This window comes from Aptenodytes forsteri, unplaced genomic scaffold (genome assembly GCF_000699145.1).
Source record: "Aptenodytes forsteri isolate BGI_AS27 unplaced genomic scaffold, ASM69914v1 Scaffold291, whole genome shotgun sequence".
NCBI classification, from domain to species: Eukaryota; Metazoa; Chordata; class Aves; order Sphenisciformes; family Spheniscidae; genus Aptenodytes; species Aptenodytes forsteri.
The window spans coordinates 59,633-82,049 of NW_008795401.1; the positions used below are offsets into that span (position 1 = coordinate 59,633).

The window sequence follows — 22,417 nt, forward strand, 5'->3', positions numbered from 1 at the left end:
GGAGCTATTATTAACAGCAACATTTTGAACAGAAATGAACAGAGAAGTAGAGATGTTACTCAGACTAAATAAGAGGAAAATATACTATGTGAGGTATGCATCACTTAGTGCAGACCCTGAGCATTCTGGAAAGATAAGAAAAACTGACCTTAAAATTATCATATAGGGAAAAATGGCAAGACAGGAACATAGCCTTGGTGGGCAGGCCTCGGGGACAAGACCTGAATCAAAGATAATACCCACAATATGGGTCTAAGAAAAAGGAGATGGTGAGCTTACACAGAACAATGGAGTAATGGGACCCTGAGCTGGCCACAGCTTTGACATAGACCTATCTAGATATTTTCCTTATAGTGAGCTTCCCAGAGAAAAACAAAGGATTTTTAAACAAAAAAGACATGATGTCTTTAGAGTAAAAACTAGAATGACTTATTTTTTTAATAGAAAAACCTCAAATTGACCAGGGAGGACAGAATACAAGTTACAAAAGCTTTTTTGTACAATTTCCCACCTGCCCATAGCATCCTTGTAGGTAGGTCCTCACTTTCAGACTTCGTTTCAGCTAAGCCTGTGACTTTCAGAGTTTTAGCAAGCTCTGCACAGCCCCCACTAATTCCTTGGAAGTTCCTCTTTTCGTTACCCTGGAGGTCTGGCTGTTTGAAAATTTTTCTGCCCTGAACAGACTATTTTCTTCCCCAAAGAGGGACCAGAATCTACAGAGCATAGCAGGTGGAAGACCATGCAAGAGGCACAGCAGGGAGCTGGAAGCCTACAGCTGAATCTGAGAGCCCGAGAAACCACAAGGAGGAGGAACAATCTTCTCCTCCCTCTAGAGACTCCACCTGGGCCAGCTGTCAAAAAGGGAGACTGCACAAAAGCGAACAAGGAAGTAAAAATAAAATGCACTGTGCATTGCAGATGGAAAAACTGGGGGAGAGACAATGGCTAAAGACAGGGAAGGCAAAGCTAGAAAGGGGAAAACGAGCCTTCTTTTGGCCATGTGGACCATGCATCCTTGGCCAGTAGAGCTGTTTTTTGATATAAAAACAATCTGATTTGTGGAAACCAGGACATTCTGAGAAAGGATTTTGAAAAAAAATCTTTAGATGACCTAAAGGCAATGTTTTTCATTGGAAACCAGCCTGGTTTCACATCTGACTTCTAGAGAGTTTGGGATTTTTAATTTGTAACTTTAGGACATGCATATTGATGAGAAACTAGGTGCTGTAGTAAGATGCAAAACTTGGGATCTAAGATCAATATTAGGAATAATCTAAATGTTTCACTTCCAAATACGTTATCTAGTTTTTGCCTTTCCAAACATCTTCAGAATTTCCATTTTTGTATTCAAAACATGATTTTTTCCCCCAAAATTTTCTGTAGAATAGAAATCCTGATTTTCAGTAAGCATTAGTGACTGGGTATCAAGGCAGAAAAGAAAAAAAAAGATATGGCTCACTCAAAAAATATTGATAAAGCAATAAGAGACATAAAATTACTACAGTTCCTTAAAATAAATAAAGAAAGAAGATACGTATGGTCAATAATGGTGAATTAGTGAGAGAAAAGTACATACAGAACAGGCACCTTGGGTTTTGGCAAAGAGGAGTGTATGCAAATGGACACCCAAAACTGTCTGAGAGGGCATACACCCAAAACTGGTAATGCTGTGCACCATGCAGGGACACACACCTCAAGTGTGCAAGTGTGAACTCGGGGGGTGCTGCCTCACTGGCGTGGGCATTAGCAGGTTGCAGAGATACACGCAAAGGCAGAGCGCCCACATCTCCTACAGGATGGGTGTGTGTAGGGGAACCTGCACCCCCAGAAGAAAGGGTGCGCTGGCAACCCATGTGTCCTGTGAGCAGCAGGTGTCTGCATGTAACTCAGCGTGTGTGTTTGTTAGAAAACATCGGGATTATGTATAGAAGACTGTTTAGATATTTGTATGCATATATTAACATTTTATTAGCATCTAATGTGGTTTATCTGTGGCATTGCTGATATTGACTCTGAACATACAGTTCACACTGATTGCTGGTTAGTCTTGATATTAATAAAATTAGCAAACCGACTACGATTAGATTCAGATCACGTGAGCTATGTCACTTTGTGACTTTCTTGAATGTTGTATTGAAAAAGAAACACATAACCAAAAAAAAAAGGGGAATAGATATTTAGGTCAGCAAAGTAATATTTTTAACTCAAATATTTTTTCAAGTCTTTCCTCGTTATCCATTATCATACATTATGCTAATAACTTCAGTAAAACCACAGTTAGATCAACTCTGAGTGATTTAAAAAATATGTTTCATATCAACGTGTTCATATTGGACAGTTACATCTTTTTTTGACTTCACATCAATTGAGCTGTGATAACCATTCTTAGCATTCAATCTTTTTGCTGCTATTAATAAGTATTCAGCTCTTTTGTGTACAGTTTAGTGATATAGTTGGCAAACAGATACATGGTATTTTCATGTCTCTAATAAGACTCTGTTTTGTTCTCACTGAAAAAGTAATTGCCTCTTGGGAATAGTAATAAATTCAATTATGCTCATAATATGTTTCTAACTCGATATTCAGAAAAATGTTATTTTTATCATGTTTGGTTCAAAAAGTTTTATGTATTCCTGATCTGGATTATGCAAATTAGAATAATATAACTATTGGCTATATTGGAATCATTCTGGCTTAAAGATATCAGGAGATTTTGTCAAAATGAGATCGCTGGTGCTAAGAATGAGATTATAAGTTTCAGATGAAAATAAATTTTTAATTTTGAAGAAAATTACCTCAAATTTGTCTGCTATAATTCATTAATGCAGCCAGCAAAATGAAAAATTTAGAAAACAGCAAAAGCCTCTGAAATTCATATATCTGCCCATTTATATTCTTAAATGTATTATACCTCCAAATCCCACTCATTTGAAAGAACATGATAAAAATAACACCTATAATTGGAGAGCATGGCCATGATGTTACGCAATCGATCAGTAATTCTCTCATGTTGGCAGTTTTTAATGATGCGTTTCAACAGAAGAGGCTGGGGAAGATCGCCTCCCCCCCAGTACCCACCAAATGAGCAGGAAAGGCACCTCCTTAGAAGATGGGAAACTTGCATTCAAATCCCTACTCCAAACTAGACACAAAACCTGAAAACATTCCCATGCTCCTATAGAAGGATAATTCATAAAAATAGCTACTGTTTTTCTTTTTCTTAAAAGGTTAGTTCATTACAAAATTTCTCATGCCTTCACTGAATTTTAGGATATACCTTCAATTATCTGCTTATATTTCTTGGTTACTTCTTTTTTTGAATAAGATGTTTTGACTAATTGAGTATCTCCTGTAAATTTTTTGTTTTCTATCATTCAAAGACAACTCACAAGTGTCAAAGGAGATGATACTGTTTGGTATACAACAATCAAGTATGACTATGCAGACGCTAACATTCAGTTTCCTAGTTCTCTTTTCTTTATACTTCCTACATTCTTTTGGTTTAGGGCTTAGTTTTAAAAATACTATGTATGCACCCATGACTGGAATTTGTGGTTTTTATAAATTACTTGATAGAAGCTCTTACAGGTGCATTACTTGTGATAGCTGAAAAAGCTAGAAATCATTTATTTAGTGGACAACACAGTTGACAACCACCAAACACTGTCTCCACAAAGAAACAGACCATTCTGAGTCATTTTCCAGACTTGGAACAGATGTGATCTTTATTTAAAACAAACAAAAATCCACCTTTGTCAAATACTAATGGTTAAACAAATGTTGTAAGGTTCAGCTAAAGAGTCACTGCATTTATGGACAAGATGCTCCTTACATCTTGTAGGAGCGTTTCTTTTCAACTTCCCTTTACAACAAAAAGTCTGGTTTAAACCTATCCATAAAGTGCTAAAGATCTTTTATTTTTTTAAGTAAGGCTCTTCTTCCATCATATAATAAGCACTGACAGCTTAACAGCCTTATATAAAGTTACTTCCATTTGAATCCTATTTCCTCTCAACCTTGAGCTTTAGCTGGCTAGCCTACGTTTTGAATGCTGCTATTTGATATCTTCACACAAATCTATCTGCACCTTTCCCTTCACCTTGTTATGTGACTGGTGAAGTGGTTACTATTTATACATCTGTGTAACAGACCTACAAAGTTATTTGATATTACAACTCATTATTAATAAAAGAAGCCATCTAATTGTGAACAATGAGTTAGTAAGGGGAAATTAGTAAGTGGTGAAAGCATCAGAAACATCCTGAACAAAGAAGTAAAAGTCTCTCCTTGTTTATATACTTTAAGAATGAAGCTTACAAACAAAAACACTATTTTAGATACTGTTAACTTTCAGATAAACAATAAAACACTATTTTAGGTACTGTTAACTTTCAGATAAACAACACTATTATTTGAGTTTATTTTAATAAAATTACAATTCTATATAGAATTATAAAATAAGGTTATCTTGGAAAATGGATTGAATTGATGAAAGGCAAAAAGTTTCACTTTTAAAGAAGTTCCATTATTTTCCCATATTTGACCACCACTGCATATGCATTCAAAAGACCACCCAGTCATGAACTGACAAGGAATGCCTGGGAATGTATTGAGCTCACGAAAGCAATAATAAAAATTTCAAATGTAGTTGCTCAAGAAAGTGATGTATTTTACTCCTCTGTTAAGTTGAAACAAACAAACAAAAAACAACCCTCTGAACTGAATATACTACACATTCTCTTTTTGCTCTCATTTGCTATAGTAATCCAGTTTGCCAAGATCAAGCAAACAACAAGAAGATGGGATTAAAGACTCAGAATGAAGATTAAAGAAAACCAAGTATCAGCACTAAGAATTTCTGTGTGTTGCATAAAAAGCCACAAACTTTTTATCACTTCTCCAGGTGACTTTTTTTTTTTTAGTAACAGTTATTTGAATGGGATAGTGAAACAGCTGGGTTCTTTAATAATTTCTTCTTCAGTTAGCAAAACATTTAGATTATGTTCCTGCAGAGGAATCGCTCAGATTTAAGATTCCTGAAAGCATCATTTGTACCATTTCAAGACCTTAATTTTAATCATTTCTTTTAAATAAAAACTTTCAAATCTTTCATAGGACTTGACACTCCAGACACTCTCCAGCCTAGTTTATGAGACTCAGACTGATTCATTTTGGGAAGATCAATAATGAGCCAGTTTTGCACACGCACCAGATTGGAAGCTGCAGTGCCCACAGGGTTAGGCTGCAGCTGAACATTAGTGCTGAGCAGCTTGGTGGCATCTTAGTATTAGACTTAGGCACTTAAAAGTGACAAACACGAGAATAAACCATGCTGTGGGTTTAGCCCTGGAGAACAAAATTATCTTTAAGTAGACAATTCTGCTGATTTCTGTGGACTACTCATGAGTTGAAAATTAAGCACCTTCTATTTTTCTTGGCAAACTGGGGACATAAAGGATAATTATGATGAACAAAAGTGTGTCATCTCAACAAGTTTTCACTGGGGCTTGATCCTGCTTCCATTAACCATTGCAAAATCCCCAGTGTGAGCACAGGCAGGCCCCAAAGAATGAGTTTATCCGTTTGAATTACTCTTTTCTCATTTATATCAAACATTTTTTGACACGTGTTTATGACTTTTAACTCATTCTTTAGAATTTGTGTGGCACCGGCACAGTTCTTGTAAAATGTAAGTGGCAATAACATTAGAGAATTGAATCCTGCTGTTTTCACATAAATTAAGTACAGTGGTTCTTCACATGCTGTGAGATCTCCTGTAGTGATTTCTTAATATATTTCAGACCATTTTTCAGAATTAATCCATGGGTAGTGTAAAAGATATTACAAATGATCCTGATTCTATAAGGGCGCTTTAGAATCTGGCTGTTGTCTCACTAAGGAGAGGCAAAAAGTTCTAAAAATATTACCTTAATAAATATCTGGCAAGGTTGTGGTGTATTTGCTTCAGCATATGAAATAATTTTGTTTCAAGGATCTATTCAGCCTTGTAACTTTTGTCTCTAGTTTTTTTTTCCCCCAAGAAAATGTCATTTACTAAAATAGAAGCTGATCAGACTCATGTTAAACTCAGCAACAGAATTGCCTTTGAATTAAATAGGAGTGAGATCAGTCTCAGACTGAACGACAGTGAGGACAATTATGGAAGTGATTATACAGAAAAGGGAGATTAAAATTAACAGCTAAACAATTAAGTAGGAAATAAACTAAAGAATACACACAAAATGAAAAAGGCCAGACTAAAAATACAAACAAAGGCTATGGTTTCAGAGACAAAGAAATGGATTAGAGGTCCAAATTCTTTTGCAGTTCAGTAGGAGCTGAGTGTCTATCTGTTGCTTTTTTAATTCCTGGCCAAAATTAAACAATTTGAGGAAAAGAATTAGGCAAATATAAAGTCCAAAGGGGGAAAAAAAACCCCAAACCTATGGCAATGCCTGAAGAGCATAAAGGGTACAAATAAGGAGCACATAATCAACTACTAACCAAACAGCAAGGCTAGATGCTATTTGGTAGCACAGGGTCTAGTCCCAGTGGCTCTTGCCCATAGTACACCAAGACAGCCATAGCTTTGACGTGGCACTGCCCAGACATTTTCCTTTTAGTCAGCTCCCCCCAAAATGGTTAAACAGAGAAAACTCAAAGTGGCAAGGGAAGACAAAGCAGAAATAAATAAATAGACAGAATGTTCATACATCTTCTTCCTCTCCCTGCTTTACCATTAAAGGCAAGTCCCTGCTTCCAGAGCTGCTCTCAGCCAGCTCCATGACTTTCAGAGTTTTAGCAAATTGCACAGCATCCCCCTCATCCTGCAGCCTCTCTCTCATACCTAGGAACCTGTTCCATAACCCCTCACACCTGGCTTTTCCTCCCTGCTCCTCACTGCAGTCTCTCAGTCTCTGTTTGATGTGGCTTTCAGGATGTCTCTCCACTCATACCACCCTGCAACCCTCACCTTGCGCAGGTTCAGGGTTTCCCAAGAAAAGGTGGCATGGAGTTCCACCTTGCCTAGCTATTCTCTCAGCGGGGCAGATATATGACTATAAAAAATTAGTAAAAAAGAACAAAACCTGCCTTTCACATTGCTACAAGACACAGGGTCAGATTTCAAGTGTTCATGATCTGTAATTAAGAATAATATTAGCCAAAAAAACCTAAGTGCTTCTGAAGATCTGGATACATTTAAAGGTCACATTTTAAAGTACACCTTTGAGAAGATAAGTCTATAACATCTACTATTGCCATGAATGTACATGTTCTCAGGATGTCTGATTGAGAAAAACACAAAGTCTGGATAGTCACACACACTGCAGTAGGTAGCTGGACTTTATCAGTGGTATCTCTACTCTTTCCTTCTCTCTTTCTGTCTCTCCACCCCACCCCACTGCTTGGTTCCTTCTTTCTGTACAAAGCCTGTTTCCAAATGCCTGCATCATGGCTAAGAGCAACTGACTGAAATCTGGAAGCCTGAGGACAACCTGGGATGGATGAGGGCACTGTTGAACACCATAGGTGTGCAAAAACCTTCATGCATTCTGTTTACTTTAGCCAAGGCAAAACACTGACAGGACTCAGCGAGATCACCAGGAATCACAGAATATCTGCCTGGTTCTGGCAATTCATATCTATTATGCTAATTAGTGAGATAAACAAGATAAAGCATGCTTAATTTTAGTGACTGTGTAAATCGCAAGACTTAGATCCTCTTATCTTTGTTGTAACACCTTTGCAGAACTCTTGAGTGTAAAGGAGTTTACTCTCCTTTACATTCAAGAGTTCTGCAAAGGTGACTGAAAGACAATTGCTATCTCCAGAATAGGTATCTCCCAGAACAGCGTGAATCCTATATTGAACTATTCCAAACAGATATTTGCCCCTTCCCTGTCACTCCAATCGCCCAATGCAGCACACTCTCTAGGAGAAAGTGCTGCTACACATCAGGACTACCAGAACTGAGGAGAAGCAGAGCTTTTCAGTCTACTACTACCTAATACACCAGACCTTTCTGGGTGGAGTCTATGGGCATTTCACTGCAACCTGGAGTACTTAAAACAACCTTCTTTTCAGCCCTAAGCTAATCAGTTATATCCAGAGAATATGAACACCATTTTATTTGCCTACTTGAGGGAGATGCATAACAGAGAAGAGGAGACTATGCTCTTCCTTAGGGCCATAGTAGCCTTTCATCCCATAGCAGTTCCAACTTGCAAAGACATTACTGGTCTTAAATGTATTAAGTGTGAAATTCTCAGTGGAATGTATTACAGAAGTCTAAACGTTATGATCATATCTAATATTCTCTCTATTTTAAGTACCTCTATTTAGTATGTCAGCTTACTCTATTCATAGGATATGTCACTGGCATTGCTAATTTTGAGTATCTCTCTTCCATGTAATGAATGCTTTCAATTGTTTTTCCACTTGCTTGCACTTTTCCAGTTGGCATCACATCTTGTTTCACACCCTTACTTCTAACTTCTTTTTTGCTATGATACCATGGTAATTCTGAGATTAAAAACAAAGATAGATCATTCTCATTCTCTCTCTCTCCCTCATATCTGAAGCACTTTCTACTTTGGCATACATATGCATTTAATAAAATATTGTATTGCTTTTCCTTTTTCTGTACAACCAATAAAGTTGCTGTTAAGTAAGACATGATCTAATAGTTCTATAAGACACTGACCACTTTCTCAGAATTCACTGCTTTGGATAGATTTAATTCCTTGTAACTGGAGTTTTACGATATGACACCTAATCTCTAATTCTGACATGGAACTAAATAATGCTACATTTGGTATCATGAATTCTTACCATAAGAACACAAATTATTAGGTATTTAAATATACTTGATTACTTTTCCATAGAGAATGGGCATACCAAGATAAAAATGACTTAGTTTGAGAACCAATTACCCACTCTAGCACAGAGTCAACTCTATATAATTTCAAAGACTTACATAATACCCCTATTCAGCAAATTATTTGACCATGTTTAAAGTGCTTTGCTGACTCTCAAATACACTTAACACTTGGTTCTGTGTTTCAACATATTGACTTACATACCACATCCTCCTACAGCTAGTGCCTTACAGAGTGGAAAAGGGTGGTACAATTTATCAAAGAAATCCTTTGAAATTTTCAGGTGTTACTGATGTAATTTTATATCATGTTTCAGTGTCCTTGGAATACTACAGCGTAAAACATATGTAGATGTAGGTTGTAGAAAAGTCAGAAAAGACCAGAGATTGCAAAACACTTCACCCTCCAAACAATGCTACAAACACTGTGCTATAGAGGAAGCACACGCAATAGACTTGGAATGTAATACCTACAATTTGGAAACCATTTTTCCTGAATTTTTGGGGTAGACTGAGAAGTATTTAAGGACCTTCTATAAGTGTTGTCAAAAAGTTATCAGAAAATGAAACTGTAAGACAGAATGATCACAGAAACCGTATATAACATATCTAATTAAATAAACTTGCTATCATGTATATACTGCTGCTCTGGTGAGATCTAATCGCTTTTGAAATATGGAAGACAAAGAGGGTGATTACTTGGCTTAGAGAGGAGATAACACTAATGACAGCTTTTTAGTTTTGCATATGCTTATAAAGGCTAAATCAAAATTTTTACTTCCCTACAATAAAAATATCCCCCTCCATTGACATGACTCTTCTCTGTGCCTGAGATGTAGTTGTTATAGTTATACCCACATGTTTTTGGCTCAATAGCTTTTTATGATCACACTCCATTGTAGCTGGTTCTTTTAAAGACTAAGTCACAGTCTTGCATAAAATGGGAATTTTAAACTAATCTCTAATATGGCTAGAATGAGTAATCAAAATCATGCATTTCCAGGGAAATGGATGATGAAGAGAAATTTGATCCTATAAGAACTGGTATCTGTAATTAGTCCTTATGAAACCACAAAGCATATTGCCCATATGGAAAGATGGATGTTCATGACATGGCGCCAAACGTACATGCTGTACCCAGCACTTAGGGGATGATTTGGGGGGAGAGGAGGAGAGACAGAAGAGTTACTGAACAGAAACGTGGGTTTGTCTCCCATATTTATGAATTCCCCAGCATTACTTCACAGTTTTCTAGATAGAGGGAAAGTGCGTTGACACAGTCAATGGTGGCCATGCAAAGATGATTTCTAAGAGAAACATAAGCTATCCCACTGAAAAACTTATAACTGGAGGAGGAAATTTTATAAGATTTGTTTTAATGAGTAGGAGGTTGGAAAAAAAATTGTTGATAGGTTGCTTCTGAAGGGTTTCTTGCATCTGTGATTGTAATACTAATCCCTGAGAGAGCTGCAATTCATAAGATAAATTGGTAGCCATGTACAGGAAAGCACAATCAGAAATGCTTCTGTACTGGACTGAAAACCTGGAACACCAAGACTGAGGAGAAATTTCACAGACTCTGCTCTGTTGAAATAAAATTTAACTATATTAAAAAAAAAAATCTCTGTTTAAGGCATGTGGCGATACTTCTTAATCAAAGTTTGGCTTTAAGAACACAGTATTGTCCCCCACCTCTTTCTTTTATTGGTCAGTTAAGTAAAGTAGTTATCTTATTCAAGTGCCTGTCCAGATCTTTCCCTCTATGGCAGGCAGACAAACAGACTTAACATAATGTGACAGGTACAAACTGAAATAAAAAAGAAGAGATATGTAAGATAACACAGAACAAAGCAGCCCTCACTTAAATTTTGTTGCATTTAGAATATGACAGTAGTGGTTACATTTTGAGAAGCAAATTAGAGAAAAATCAGATAGCTGAAGTGTTCTAGCTCAGAGACACACGATTTTGGATGTTGGTTCATTTTTCAGAGTTAAGACTGAGCTGTTTCACATTTAAAGGAGGACTTAAATTTAGTTTTATATAGCTAAATCTGGATGGAAGCCTGTTCCCTAGAACAGCTCCATGCTGATAAGTACCTCTGGTTCCTACTTTCTTTCCTTCTGTTCAGCAATGCTTGGCTGCTTCAAGAGGAGGGTTGTAGCCTAGTCATACAATGGCCTACAGCCTGGCAGTGAAGTCAGGAGCTCTGAATACAAGCCTCTCAAGGCTGAGGAGACATCAGGACCTAAAACTTGCACCTCCTGCCACTAGATTCTTCTGCAACAGAGGGTGAGAAAAGAATGGTGATTGACATCAACAGCTGGCTTCCTCATGACACTTCTGCTCCATTACAAGCTGGTTCACAAAAAAGGGCATAATTGCTGGATAAAAAATGGATGCTGGCTTCTCCCACTTCCTATTGGCCCCTATGTATTCAGACAGTTATATACTTAGTTTGGGAGAGGTGAACAGGATTTTGAAGCTTTTGAGGCACCTCTTTCTACGAGCTATATAGAGAATTTGCACTCTAGCTGTAGGAAGACTGGGTATTCTTTCCTTCTCCTTTCTTTTGCTGCTAACATTTAGGTGTCTAAAATACAGCTGTGCCCAGGCCCAACTAAGGAAGCTAAGACTTCGTCCAGAAAATCCTATATGTTCATCTATACTATATGTACTAGTGCATCTTGACGTGTACTAAAGAGGTCTCCAGTGTCTTGAAATGGTAACACTGAACAAGTCACATGATATTTCTCTTCTATAATGGTTTTAGCCAGTATGGAGGATTTCAGTTGAAATATTGGGAAGCATCTGCACCATCTAGCTTTAGCCATCCAACTTTCATGCTTTGAATTATCCTCTGGAAGTAAAGTTTATCTCTCTCCAGTGATGACATCAGAATTTCAGACTCCTAAACAAAGGTGCTGTGAACTGCATCTTTCTAGAGTCCTGAAGAAGGATCAAAAACATAATGAGGATAACTCCTGAGTAAGTCTGATATTCTCAGGCAATGGATGAAGCATAGTCTTAGGATTTTTTGAAGAGAGAATATTTGATAAATTTAAATGCTAGTTGTACTGGTTTTGGAAGGAATATCCTTGCAGTGAAGTTCTTTCCCTTTCTTTGAAATGTCCTCTGAGAAGCAGAATTCCATAAGTCAAGCTGCTCCCAGAATTTAGTTTGGAAGCCTCCATTTTAAAGGGTTGAGTGCATCACCTGATACTAACGATTATAAAGACTCACTGTCAAAAGTAAAAGACTACCGTAGGCAATGGTAAGACAAAGTATTTGAGTCTTTGGTCCTCACATTTTAAACCTTTACAGTTTGTTGTCAAAGCAGGATTTCTATGAGATAATTCATGACAAGCAATATTCAAAATTTTGCACAGAAGCTTAGCTACTATATAATGATGCTGCTACTTCTCACACAAATTATTCTAACACTGGAGCTGAGAACCTACCGTAGTCGGAATCGGTGACTGGTTGCAGTGTGCAATCAGCTTCCAATACTAGCCAAAAGCAATAGCAGACAAAACCCCCTATCAGTTCATGTAGTAATTCAAACCATAGAAACATCCTTATTACAGCAAGCAGTTAAGACAATACAAGCTTCTAGGTGGACATATTTCAGAGTTGCTTATTTTGATTTAACGAGAATATATTCTACATGGATCTAGGCTTGTGTAAGTTAATAGTCTAGCCTGGAAATAGTAGTAGAAGTCTTTGGAGATTCAGCCAAAAAGACTGACTAAAAAGACCTGAACAAGCAGCAGTCATGAAGCAAAGTAATATGGAATCTATAAAGAAAACAGTAGCTTCACAGATATTACTAGTTGTCATGCTACAAATACAGCCTTTAATAAATCATCTTCATATATATAATTTCAAAACAAGAAAGTACATCTACTCTTTTAGTCTGAGGCCAAATCCCGATGCACCTGAAGCTTTCACTAATAATAATATAGCTTTATGCATGTTTCAGAATTTGGTCCCAGAAAATATCTCAGGAAAGAACTAAGAGAATCTGTGATTAAATGGAATGAGACATCCAACTACTGAACTTTTCTGTTTGCATATCTTGCAGAGCTTTCTGCAAGACCATCTTAAACTAGAATATATGGAATTACTTACTGTGCAAAGTGTCTCAAATGTCTTTTCGGAGACAAAGGATCCATCAAGACCAAAAAGAAAAATAGATGCGTAAGAAAGCATCCCTCCAAGGATAATAAGGTTGTTCATGTAGGGACTGGACATCTTTATTAGTCTATGGACAAAAGGTGATAGTGCATTAAAGAGGAAAGGATTACTGCTAGGCTATTAGAGCAATAAAGAAGAGCTTTTTGTAACCAGGTAAACAGATAACCCTTCTTGTAGAACTCCATGAAATCTATAGGCATGCACACTATTTGCTGCTTTATGAAGCCTAGCATTGTTTCAGGTTTTTGAATGTTTAGTAAAAAGACGTCCTATTTTACTGATGGATTAATTGGCTAGGGTTAATGTTAATGGCAGACAGAGAAACATAAATACAAAAATTACACTTTCCAGACAGTATAAAAGAACTTGTCTTAACAGATAGAAAATCTGTTTCAATGTGAATATATTACACAGTGATTTTAATTAAATAGTTCTAAAATATCATCTTTCTACAGTTTTAACATTTTCCTTATACATACATATATATAGATGACAGACTCTACAAACATGGCATTTAAATACCAAAGAAGTAGTGAAAGGTCCTTTCCAACCCAAACTATTCTACGATTCTGTGATTCTATGATAGAAGTAACATGAATGCCTTACTTCTGATTTCTGTTTTTGATGTTGAAGAACAAGAAAGCACTGGCCATTATCATTCCTAGGATGGTGAGGGCAGAGAGGATGCTGTAGAGAGGCAGGGAGATCTTGCGTAGCTCCTCTTGTATGATTGTTTTGTCCTTTGGAGGCTCAAGTCCTAGAATTACAAGAAGAAAAAAAGGCTAAAGCTCAGCTAGATGTAGAATTTCTGTAAGAAAATTTGCTTCTCCTAAGTACTATACCTCATTTAGCAGATCTAGCAACTGTGAATCACATCAGTAGCTGATGAAATCATTGACTTTGACAGGCATGTGTTAGTCACATTGATTGACAAGAAGGTTTGTATTTCTGGAGCAGGTAAACATCCTCTTTGGAAGAAAAACACAACAAAATCCTAATGCAGAACCCCATAAAATATATGCTAACTATCCTCATTTTAAAGTGTAAATAAACACTAAAATGCATACTATGACTGTAAAGTTTACCAGGAGGTTATGCTTTCCTGAAGCAAGTGACAGAGCTATGAGTAGAAAACAGAGGGCATCGTTTCTCTGCGTACTGTCATTATCACCAGGGCAAATTCAAATGGCCTATCTAGATATGCACCACAGCTGGAGACCAGCCTTGGTGTGGCATCACTGGGGAGGGGACTGACAGCCCCGGGGGGCTAAAATGGGGTCCTGGGCTGTGGGCAGGGTGGGGGAAGTCCCAGGACGGGGCGGGGAGGCAGGGCTGTTGGTGCCCTCAGGACTCTACAGAATGGAACAACATGGAAAAAGGGGTAGCAAAGGTTTTATAGGGACAGACCCACTTTGCACGTCCCTGCAGATGTGGACTTGAATGTCTGAACTTAAAAACTATGTTTAAAGCCATGTGCTTGATCGACAGTCAGCTCCCACTAGTTAAAGGCTTCTCGGTTTAATGAGAAGAATTACTTTCCGACAAATGCAATAAAGCTCTGCATTCCCTACTTCCCGCACTCCATTTTACCTGCTTACTAAATTTTTCCTTGGTGCAGGGGATTGGCAAAAGGCCTTCTGCATCACTGTCTTCCTTCAGAAAGGGATTTGTGTGCCCTACAGTGCCTGAGCCTGTCCTTTCACATCAGCTCTCCATGGGGCTGTGAGAATGACCACACGGGGCAGAGCAGCTTCGTTTCACAAAACGGCTGCACGGGCAGAGCTCTGTGGACCCACTGATCACCGAGCTGTAAATAGCTGACTAGCAGCTGCCATAGCTAAATTTTGCGTTCACTCTTCTGCTTTGCACCTAGAAGAATATTCAAGGCTTTATACAAGTAGAGAGAATTTTATCCATACCAGTCAAGGTGAACCAATTCAGACAATGGAAACTTGTTACCCTTTGGTCTTTATGCCCAATATTTCTGCAAAAAAAATTTCCTTTCAGGTGATCACAATAAAGTGACAGTCAAGGGACCATTTGCTGATTTGATATTGGAGAAAAGTACCTGAGATGTTCCCCTTTTCCCCTTCCCACCTCAGAGCGTACCTTTACCGTGCATGACACTTCACAAAATTAGGCAGCAAGTAACAAGCCAAAAATACAATAAAGCACATGCCTGAATTAAAAGAACTAATATTAAAAAAAAAGAAACCACCCTGCTGTATCTAAAATATACAGAGTATATTGATGATTTGTACTTATTAAACAACCAGTGATTCTATAAAATGTATTTTCTTATTTGTGCAATGGCCATTCAATTCTATTGCTTCTAATATTATGAATTACTGTTCTCTTGTGTGCAATTTTATGCAATGGTTTAAACAGGATTATATTTACTACTCTTCATTTCAAATACTTAAAGTTACTAAGTTTTTTATACTGCCTGGAAGACATAACAACAGTGTCCTCCACACCATATACATGACTGCCTCAATGAAAATTTAAGGTGTGTAAATGGAGAAGGTTCACTGTGACTCACATAATGCATCTTAAGACAAACCTAAGACAAGCTATGGGTGGAAGGAACACCAGATGCAGTCAGAACAAGAACTAGGAGTCTGATCCTGAAAAAAGCCTGAACAGAGAATTTTTCCCATCATCTACTGTCCATAAAGGCATGGAAATACGAACAAAACCTGTCTCCTGTTACTTGGTTCATCCTGCTTATATTCTCTGGAAATTAGTGGTATTGAATCAGTATTCAATTATACCATCAGTTCCTCCCTGCAGCAAAAATAATCTGCTGGGTCCCAGATTTTAGCAACTGGGACAGATTCTGTACTCTTGATTTCCGAAGTCTCATTCTCCAGACAGATGTGAGAAGTGCATGTAGCTGTGCTCTTTTAAGTGCAGCAAAGGATACCAAAAGGAAAGGTGGAAAGCTCCAGCAGATGGACAAGCAGTCATGGATTAGATCACTGCAGTGAAACTCCAGTCATGCTCATGCAAACCTTGGGTGCTGGGACACTGCAGGCAGATGTAGTAGAGCACGGGCTACAGCAGCCTGATACTCATCCCCCACTCCCAGGGGAAATCACACAGATCTCATGAAGCTGACTTTACCTTCCATTACTGAATTGCACCATAGCAGAACTCAAGATTAAATCTTAATTATTAGCTTTAAAAAGAATGTATATGTCTATATTCAACAGGAAAGTCCCTTAAAAATTCATTTCAGCTGATATCTGGCTGCCATGATGATATGCTCAGAAAGGCGTGGGCATGCCCGCACTCCAACTACTGTGAGGGCAGAGGAAGTCCTGATGTTAACTTTGGAGCAGCCTGGGGAAAAAAAAGAAAACCTGCAGGAAGATACAGCAACACAGGCTATATGCCTGCTGCGGACCTTGGGAGTGCTGCTGGGCTGAACACCCTCTCTAGCCCTGTTTCACATGGGCCATCTTAAAGCTAGCCTTGGTATTCTGAAACCATATTTTCTAACTGCCTAACAGACACCTCCCAAAGAAAAACAACCACCTCCTTCTTGATTGTGCAAACATAGCATACGAGAGCATCCTTCAGGTGAAATGAACTGGGGGAGTAGGAAATAGAGATGAAATTAGAACACTATTGGTTGGGGGAGATGAAATAGAATACATATCTGCAGCTTGTTGAGATATCAAAGAACATTTGTGTACACATGTAAACTTGAATTTGTCCTGGTCACTGGAACAAAAAACAATTATACAATATCAAAACCTTGTGATTTTCTTTTCAGAATTCTCCTTCTATTTTTTTAAGCACAGCTCAGTTCCCTTTCTCTTTGTACAGTGTCATAGCTTTTTTTTATTAAAAATCCTAAAATGGTTCTTTAACAGCATGCAGTCTTACAAACTACATACAGCTCTCCATGTCATACCTGTACCTCTTCCTAGTTTTCTCTCCTACCTTGGAACCTGATGCTGTTGTTGATTATTTCCAGTTTGTCTTCCACAGCATTGTACTCTCCCACCTTCACTTCCTTCCTTTCTGCAGAGAAACAAACAAGAGTGATTGTTTATGGCAGTTTATATGTTCTCAATTATGTAACTGATTTTGCCTTCTCTTTTGACAGTACATCAAAAGGAAAAGAAATATGCCTGAAGTGTATGAATTATTAAAGCAGAATGCCAGACAGCTAACATAATTAAAAGAAATATTTCTGCTTCTTTAAAGAAACGCAAAGTATTTTTAAGAACTCATTTGCATAATCAGGGAATTGTTGTTACTGGGCACAGGCATCTCCAGCTGAAAGATCACACACTTACTGGCTCACACCGCGTAGGACATTTTGCTGGGAGAACAGACATGGCTAAATCACACGTTCCACTCTCATTTAAACCACTAGGACATCTTGCTTAGTGAAGTATTTCCCAGGGGAGTTGTAGTGGCAGGCTCCAGCCAGTATGGAGTAGACTGGCTAGTTAATAGATATGCTGGGAATCTAATCTCTTATTTTGACCGGGAATTAGCAACTCATTAGTATCCTGACTGCAAAACATACTATGTTATATAGTTAAAGCCAATGTGCACTTGAGCTAAAATTTTACTGTTACTCTCATCTGCTATTTTGGGATTATCGTCACATATATGGTCTTCTTGTACCTAATGAAATAGAGTAACGCAGATATAGGAACTTAATTTGTTTGGCTGCTGCCTTGGCCGCAGTAGCTGGAACTCCGGCACACATTTGTCCCACACTTCTGATGACATCTGGCATCAATTAATTTCTGCTATTTCTGTTGGGGTTTTGGTATGTCTTAGAAGTGCAGAAACTTACAAAATTATCACTTTTACACTAAAACTTTCACATTTTGATCAGAGACTTGCAAACCACAGGCACATTGGCTAAAGTTTTCTTCGATGAGCTGGCTCAGCAGAGCCAAAAATTTCCTTTCAGGCCTCTATATCTGGGCATGCACAACCCAATTTACATTTAAATTCTGAGATCATGACCCTATTTGTGACACTGATTTTGGGAGCTGATGATCTTGAACTAGATGGCAAATTTGAAAAGACTGTATTTCACCCAATAGCTCCACATTAACCTTTTCTCCTTTCTCACTCAAAGTGATTGTGCCTGTTTAGCTCTGCCGAATGGAGCAGCTAGCTCCATTTCAGTAAAATCTACAGGCTGATTAATACTAATCTGAGAGCTCACAGGAGGCAAAAATTTTCCTTACGTAAACCACACTTCTTATTGTTAAAATTGTTTACACAGAATTGTAGACTGAGCTACAAATCTGGCAGAGATACCTAGGCATTTGCTATACCCCCATCAAAAGCTGGAGTTTGCAGTTCTGAAAACTGATTTGCCTTTCACATGAGCATGATCCACTTGCGGGGCCCCTAGACTAGTTTGGAATAAAAGTGCAATCCTCTGGTCTCCAGCAGCAGTTTCACAAAGCCCATCCACACAGCATTATATAGTCTTAGGAGTAAATATAAGTTTATACTTTCTGTCACCAGCTGAAAATTCTCTGTGAAATAGATATATGCATAAATCCTTGACAGTCTTAAACAATAAAATCTTCCTAGTAGTCATCTAAAAGCTAAAATGGTTACTGCTAAAAACTGAACCAATTCACTTCCATCTGTATTTGTAGCATGACAGCTATTACCTGTAGATCTAAAACATCAAAACACAACCTAGAAGAAGAGAGACAAACACCAGGATGCATACTGACATACAATTTGCGTGTTAGATGCCAGATAGTCCACAGCATCTACTTATACCAAATGGGGAGGACACGTACCTTAAGTGTTGGTCTAGCCACAACTTTACAGCAACAGGCTAAAACCTGACAGCTCTGATGAACAATGAAGAGAAAAGAGTAATTGCTCCACAAACATGTCTGTATGGAGCGGTTACTGGGACTAGATTAGATGCGAGAAGCACGTAATAGGTGGGGAAGCATACACAAAAGAGAGCATAAATCTGTGGTCTACTGATTAAGGTACTGCAATTGAGAAACTTTCTGTGTTTGCTTCATGTGACATACAATGCCATTCTTTTTCAACATTTATAAATTCTTACATGGCTTCCTTTACAGATGAAGTAACACTGAGAATATGCCTATGATGGTAACTGCAGTGTAGTGCAATATAGATGAGGTAGCCTACAGGTAGCTAGCCTGGGTACCAGGAGCTAGCCCTTGTAGGAATGGAGCTCGGTAGAGCTATTCGGAGAAACAAACTTCCTTCCATGGTGGACTGAGCTGAAGAGCAAGACTCTTTTGGACTTAGAAACCCAAGAGTGTGGAAAAAAAAAGTGTTTAGTACCAGGAACCACATTATCAGTGCCTTGTCCCTTACAAATGGGAAAGGACAGTTCATAGAGCGCATGCCAAGGTTTATTGAAGTCAAGAAAAACCATAAAGATATTTGATATCTTAAAGTGGTTACAATTGTGGAAAGTAGTCTATGATGGAAATAAACCATATTTTTATTGAGAGGAAGGATATACTATCCATATCATAGTATGATTACAAGGGTGCTGAGGGGGAGACACAAATAGTCTTTGGGCTCTTTTGTACTCCAGCAAGGAGTACAACTACAGCTGTTGGTTTTTCAGTTCCCCAAGCACAAGTGGTGATCAGTAATAAAGTCACCGCCAAATATTTACTTTTCTATATGCCGTTCCCTCGAGTTCCCTTTGGAAATTCTGAATCATTCAAGTCAGTATACTGTTTGTATAATGTAGCTCATATCTGTCAAAATCTGTGTGTTCAACAAAAGTACAGGAGGAAGTGGAAATCTCAAATAAATACACCAACAAAGTGCTTTACACAATATTCACAATACAGTGTTGGCTTCTTTCTGTACTGTTTTCATTATTTTTAACTTGATCTTTCCATACTCATGATGGAGAGATTGTATTGAAACCCCCGCCAAATAGTAATTAAAGGAAGCAAGAAGGCAGCAGTATGGCGTTCTCTGCTCTCTAGCACAGGCAGCGTAGCTAAGGATGGGGCTGCAGGCTCTACTTTACTTTTCTATATGCCGTTCCCTCGAGTTCCCTTTGGAAATTCTGAATCATTCAAGTCAGTATACTGTTTGTATAATGTAGCTCATATCTGTCAAAATCTGTGTGTTCAACAAAAGTACAGGAGGAAGTGGAAATCCTTCAAATAAATACACCAACAAAGTGCTTTACACAATATTCAGAATACAGTGTTGGCTTCTTTCTGTACTGTTTTCATTATTTTTAACTTGATCTTTCCATACTCATGATGGAGAGATTGTATTGAAACCCCCCTGCTCAGGTTAAAATGGGGAAGAAAAATATGAGGGAAAATATACTTGTTTTGTGAGATAATGTTTGTCCATACCATGACAGGAGTGATGTGATTTTAGAACTTGAATCTGCAGCTGTTCTTTCACACAGGAACAAAAAAAAGCGAAAACTAACCAACCCAAAGAAAACTGGCCCAGAAATAGGTCACTGAAAATTATGTCGATCTAACAGAATTAATAACAACTAAACCTTGTCATTAATTAATTGCCACAGAATAGATTATTGATATAGCCAAGATGAAAGCCTTCTGCCAACAAAGAACTGAAATACTCTTAAAGGTGAATTAAACTGTTTTCTTCTACATGTTTTATTACAGAATTTTATAGTCTACTTTAAGCAACTCCAGACAAATTGATACACTACCATTTAATTAATTGGGCCATATTTTACAAGGTAATGCAACAGATTTTTAATTGCACATCAGGTAGTTACATGTTCTTGTTGAATAAAAGCAAAAGTAATCCTGCAACTGACATCAACTAAGTAGAACAAACTTACCAAAACACACAACAGTGTTATGATTGCCAGTATGACTGATAACCTCTAACACTGAGAATTTTCAGATGAGACTATGCTTAGTTTCAGTTCCTTTCACTCTATGTCATAATTTCCATTTCCACTACATTTTTATAAGTGTACTTATTCACACCTCATGAAGATGGTTTCTACTGAGAGATGTTTAAGGATGAGAGAAAGCACTTGCAATGCGTAAGAGATGGGACAGAATGATTTCCTTGTTTTCCTCTGTGTAGACAATGCTGGCTAGCTCCTAATGACACTAAAACTTTGTCTATATCTAAAGCTTATAGCACCTTCAAGTATACCAGTCTGACTGAAATAGTACAAACAACCCTAGTGGTGATGCAGTTAAGCCAATATAAACACATTTACACTACCATAATCACCAGTATAATTTATGCCTATAATAGTAAGGGCACCCTGAAATAAGACAGTAACCTACGAAGTTACAAAAATATGTATATTGATATGTGAATGCATTCATGAACTCCTACACATCTAGTTGATTATACTGATGTAAAAAACTATGTCTAGCCCACCAGAACAAAGACAAATTAACAGGTCTGCCCTAACATTACCGTGGTGCCCAAACCACATGGCTGTAAATGAGAATTAAGGACATCAAAGCTCTAAATAGCCTACTGTAGCTTGACGCTACTAATACTTTGTTATGTCTGCAGCTCTTTATAAAGTTAGAATTCCATGCAAACTACAAAGACAAACATGTGCAAGTGATGAGTATTCCTTTCCAACAAATATAAAGTACATTTTAAAGCAAATTTAATAATTTACATTCTCCAGATAAGCTAAGCGTCACTGAGGTTTCTCATCTAAAGGACACTTAGGCTATTCTCAACTTAGAAGCAGCAGAAAAAAGACATAATCTATAGCTGAAAGCATACACAGTATTGAGGTCTTAGTTTGTCCTGAAAAAACATTCCTGCATAAGGTGCCGCCTCCATGTCTCCTTCTCCTTGAAAAGTTTTTCAAAATTTTTTTATATAGCTCCTCCTGCTTCTCTACTCAGGAAATTATCACTGTACTCCCTGAAAACCTTCCTCTGACATCGATTTAACAGTCCCTTCTCCCACTCTTTGTCAGCTGCCCCTCTTGCTTAACCATCGTAATTCAGTGGGAGTGATCAGATGCTTAGCACATTAGAAAATCTTGCCACTTATTCAGCACTTAGCAGCCTATAGAATCATAGAATCATTAAGGTTGGAAAAGACCTCTAAGATCATCTAGTCTAACCATCAAGCCAACACCACCATGCCCACTAAACCATGTCCCTAAGCACCTCATCTACACATCTTTTAAATACCTCCAGGGATGGGGACTCAACCACTTCCCTGGGCAGCCTGGTCCAATGTTTAACCACTCTTTCAGGAAAGAAATTTTTCCTCACGTCCAATCTAAACCTCCCCTGGCGCAACTTGAGGCCATTTCCTCTCATCCTATCGCTTGTTACTTGGGAGAAGAGACCGAC

The 22,417-nt window shown here is 37.9% G+C and overlaps 1 protein-coding gene across 1 annotated transcript in view; it reads right to left on the reverse strand.

Moving 5' to 3' along the window:
- Positions 1-22,417, reverse strand: part of GABBR2 (gamma-aminobutyric acid type B receptor subunit 2) — a 262,847-nt gene that overhangs the window by 15,718 nt on the left and 224,712 nt on the right. Inside the window, exons 9-11 of the mRNA XM_009280673.1 lie at positions 17,025-17,105; positions 13,680-13,830; positions 13,008-13,140 (exon numbers count right to left, since the gene is read on the reverse strand). Of these exons, the coding sequence (XP_009278948.1) occupies positions 13,008-13,140; positions 13,680-13,830; positions 17,025-17,105 (365 nt within the window). The remainder of the gene's footprint in view (positions 1-13,007; positions 13,141-13,679; positions 13,831-17,024; positions 17,106-22,417) is intronic.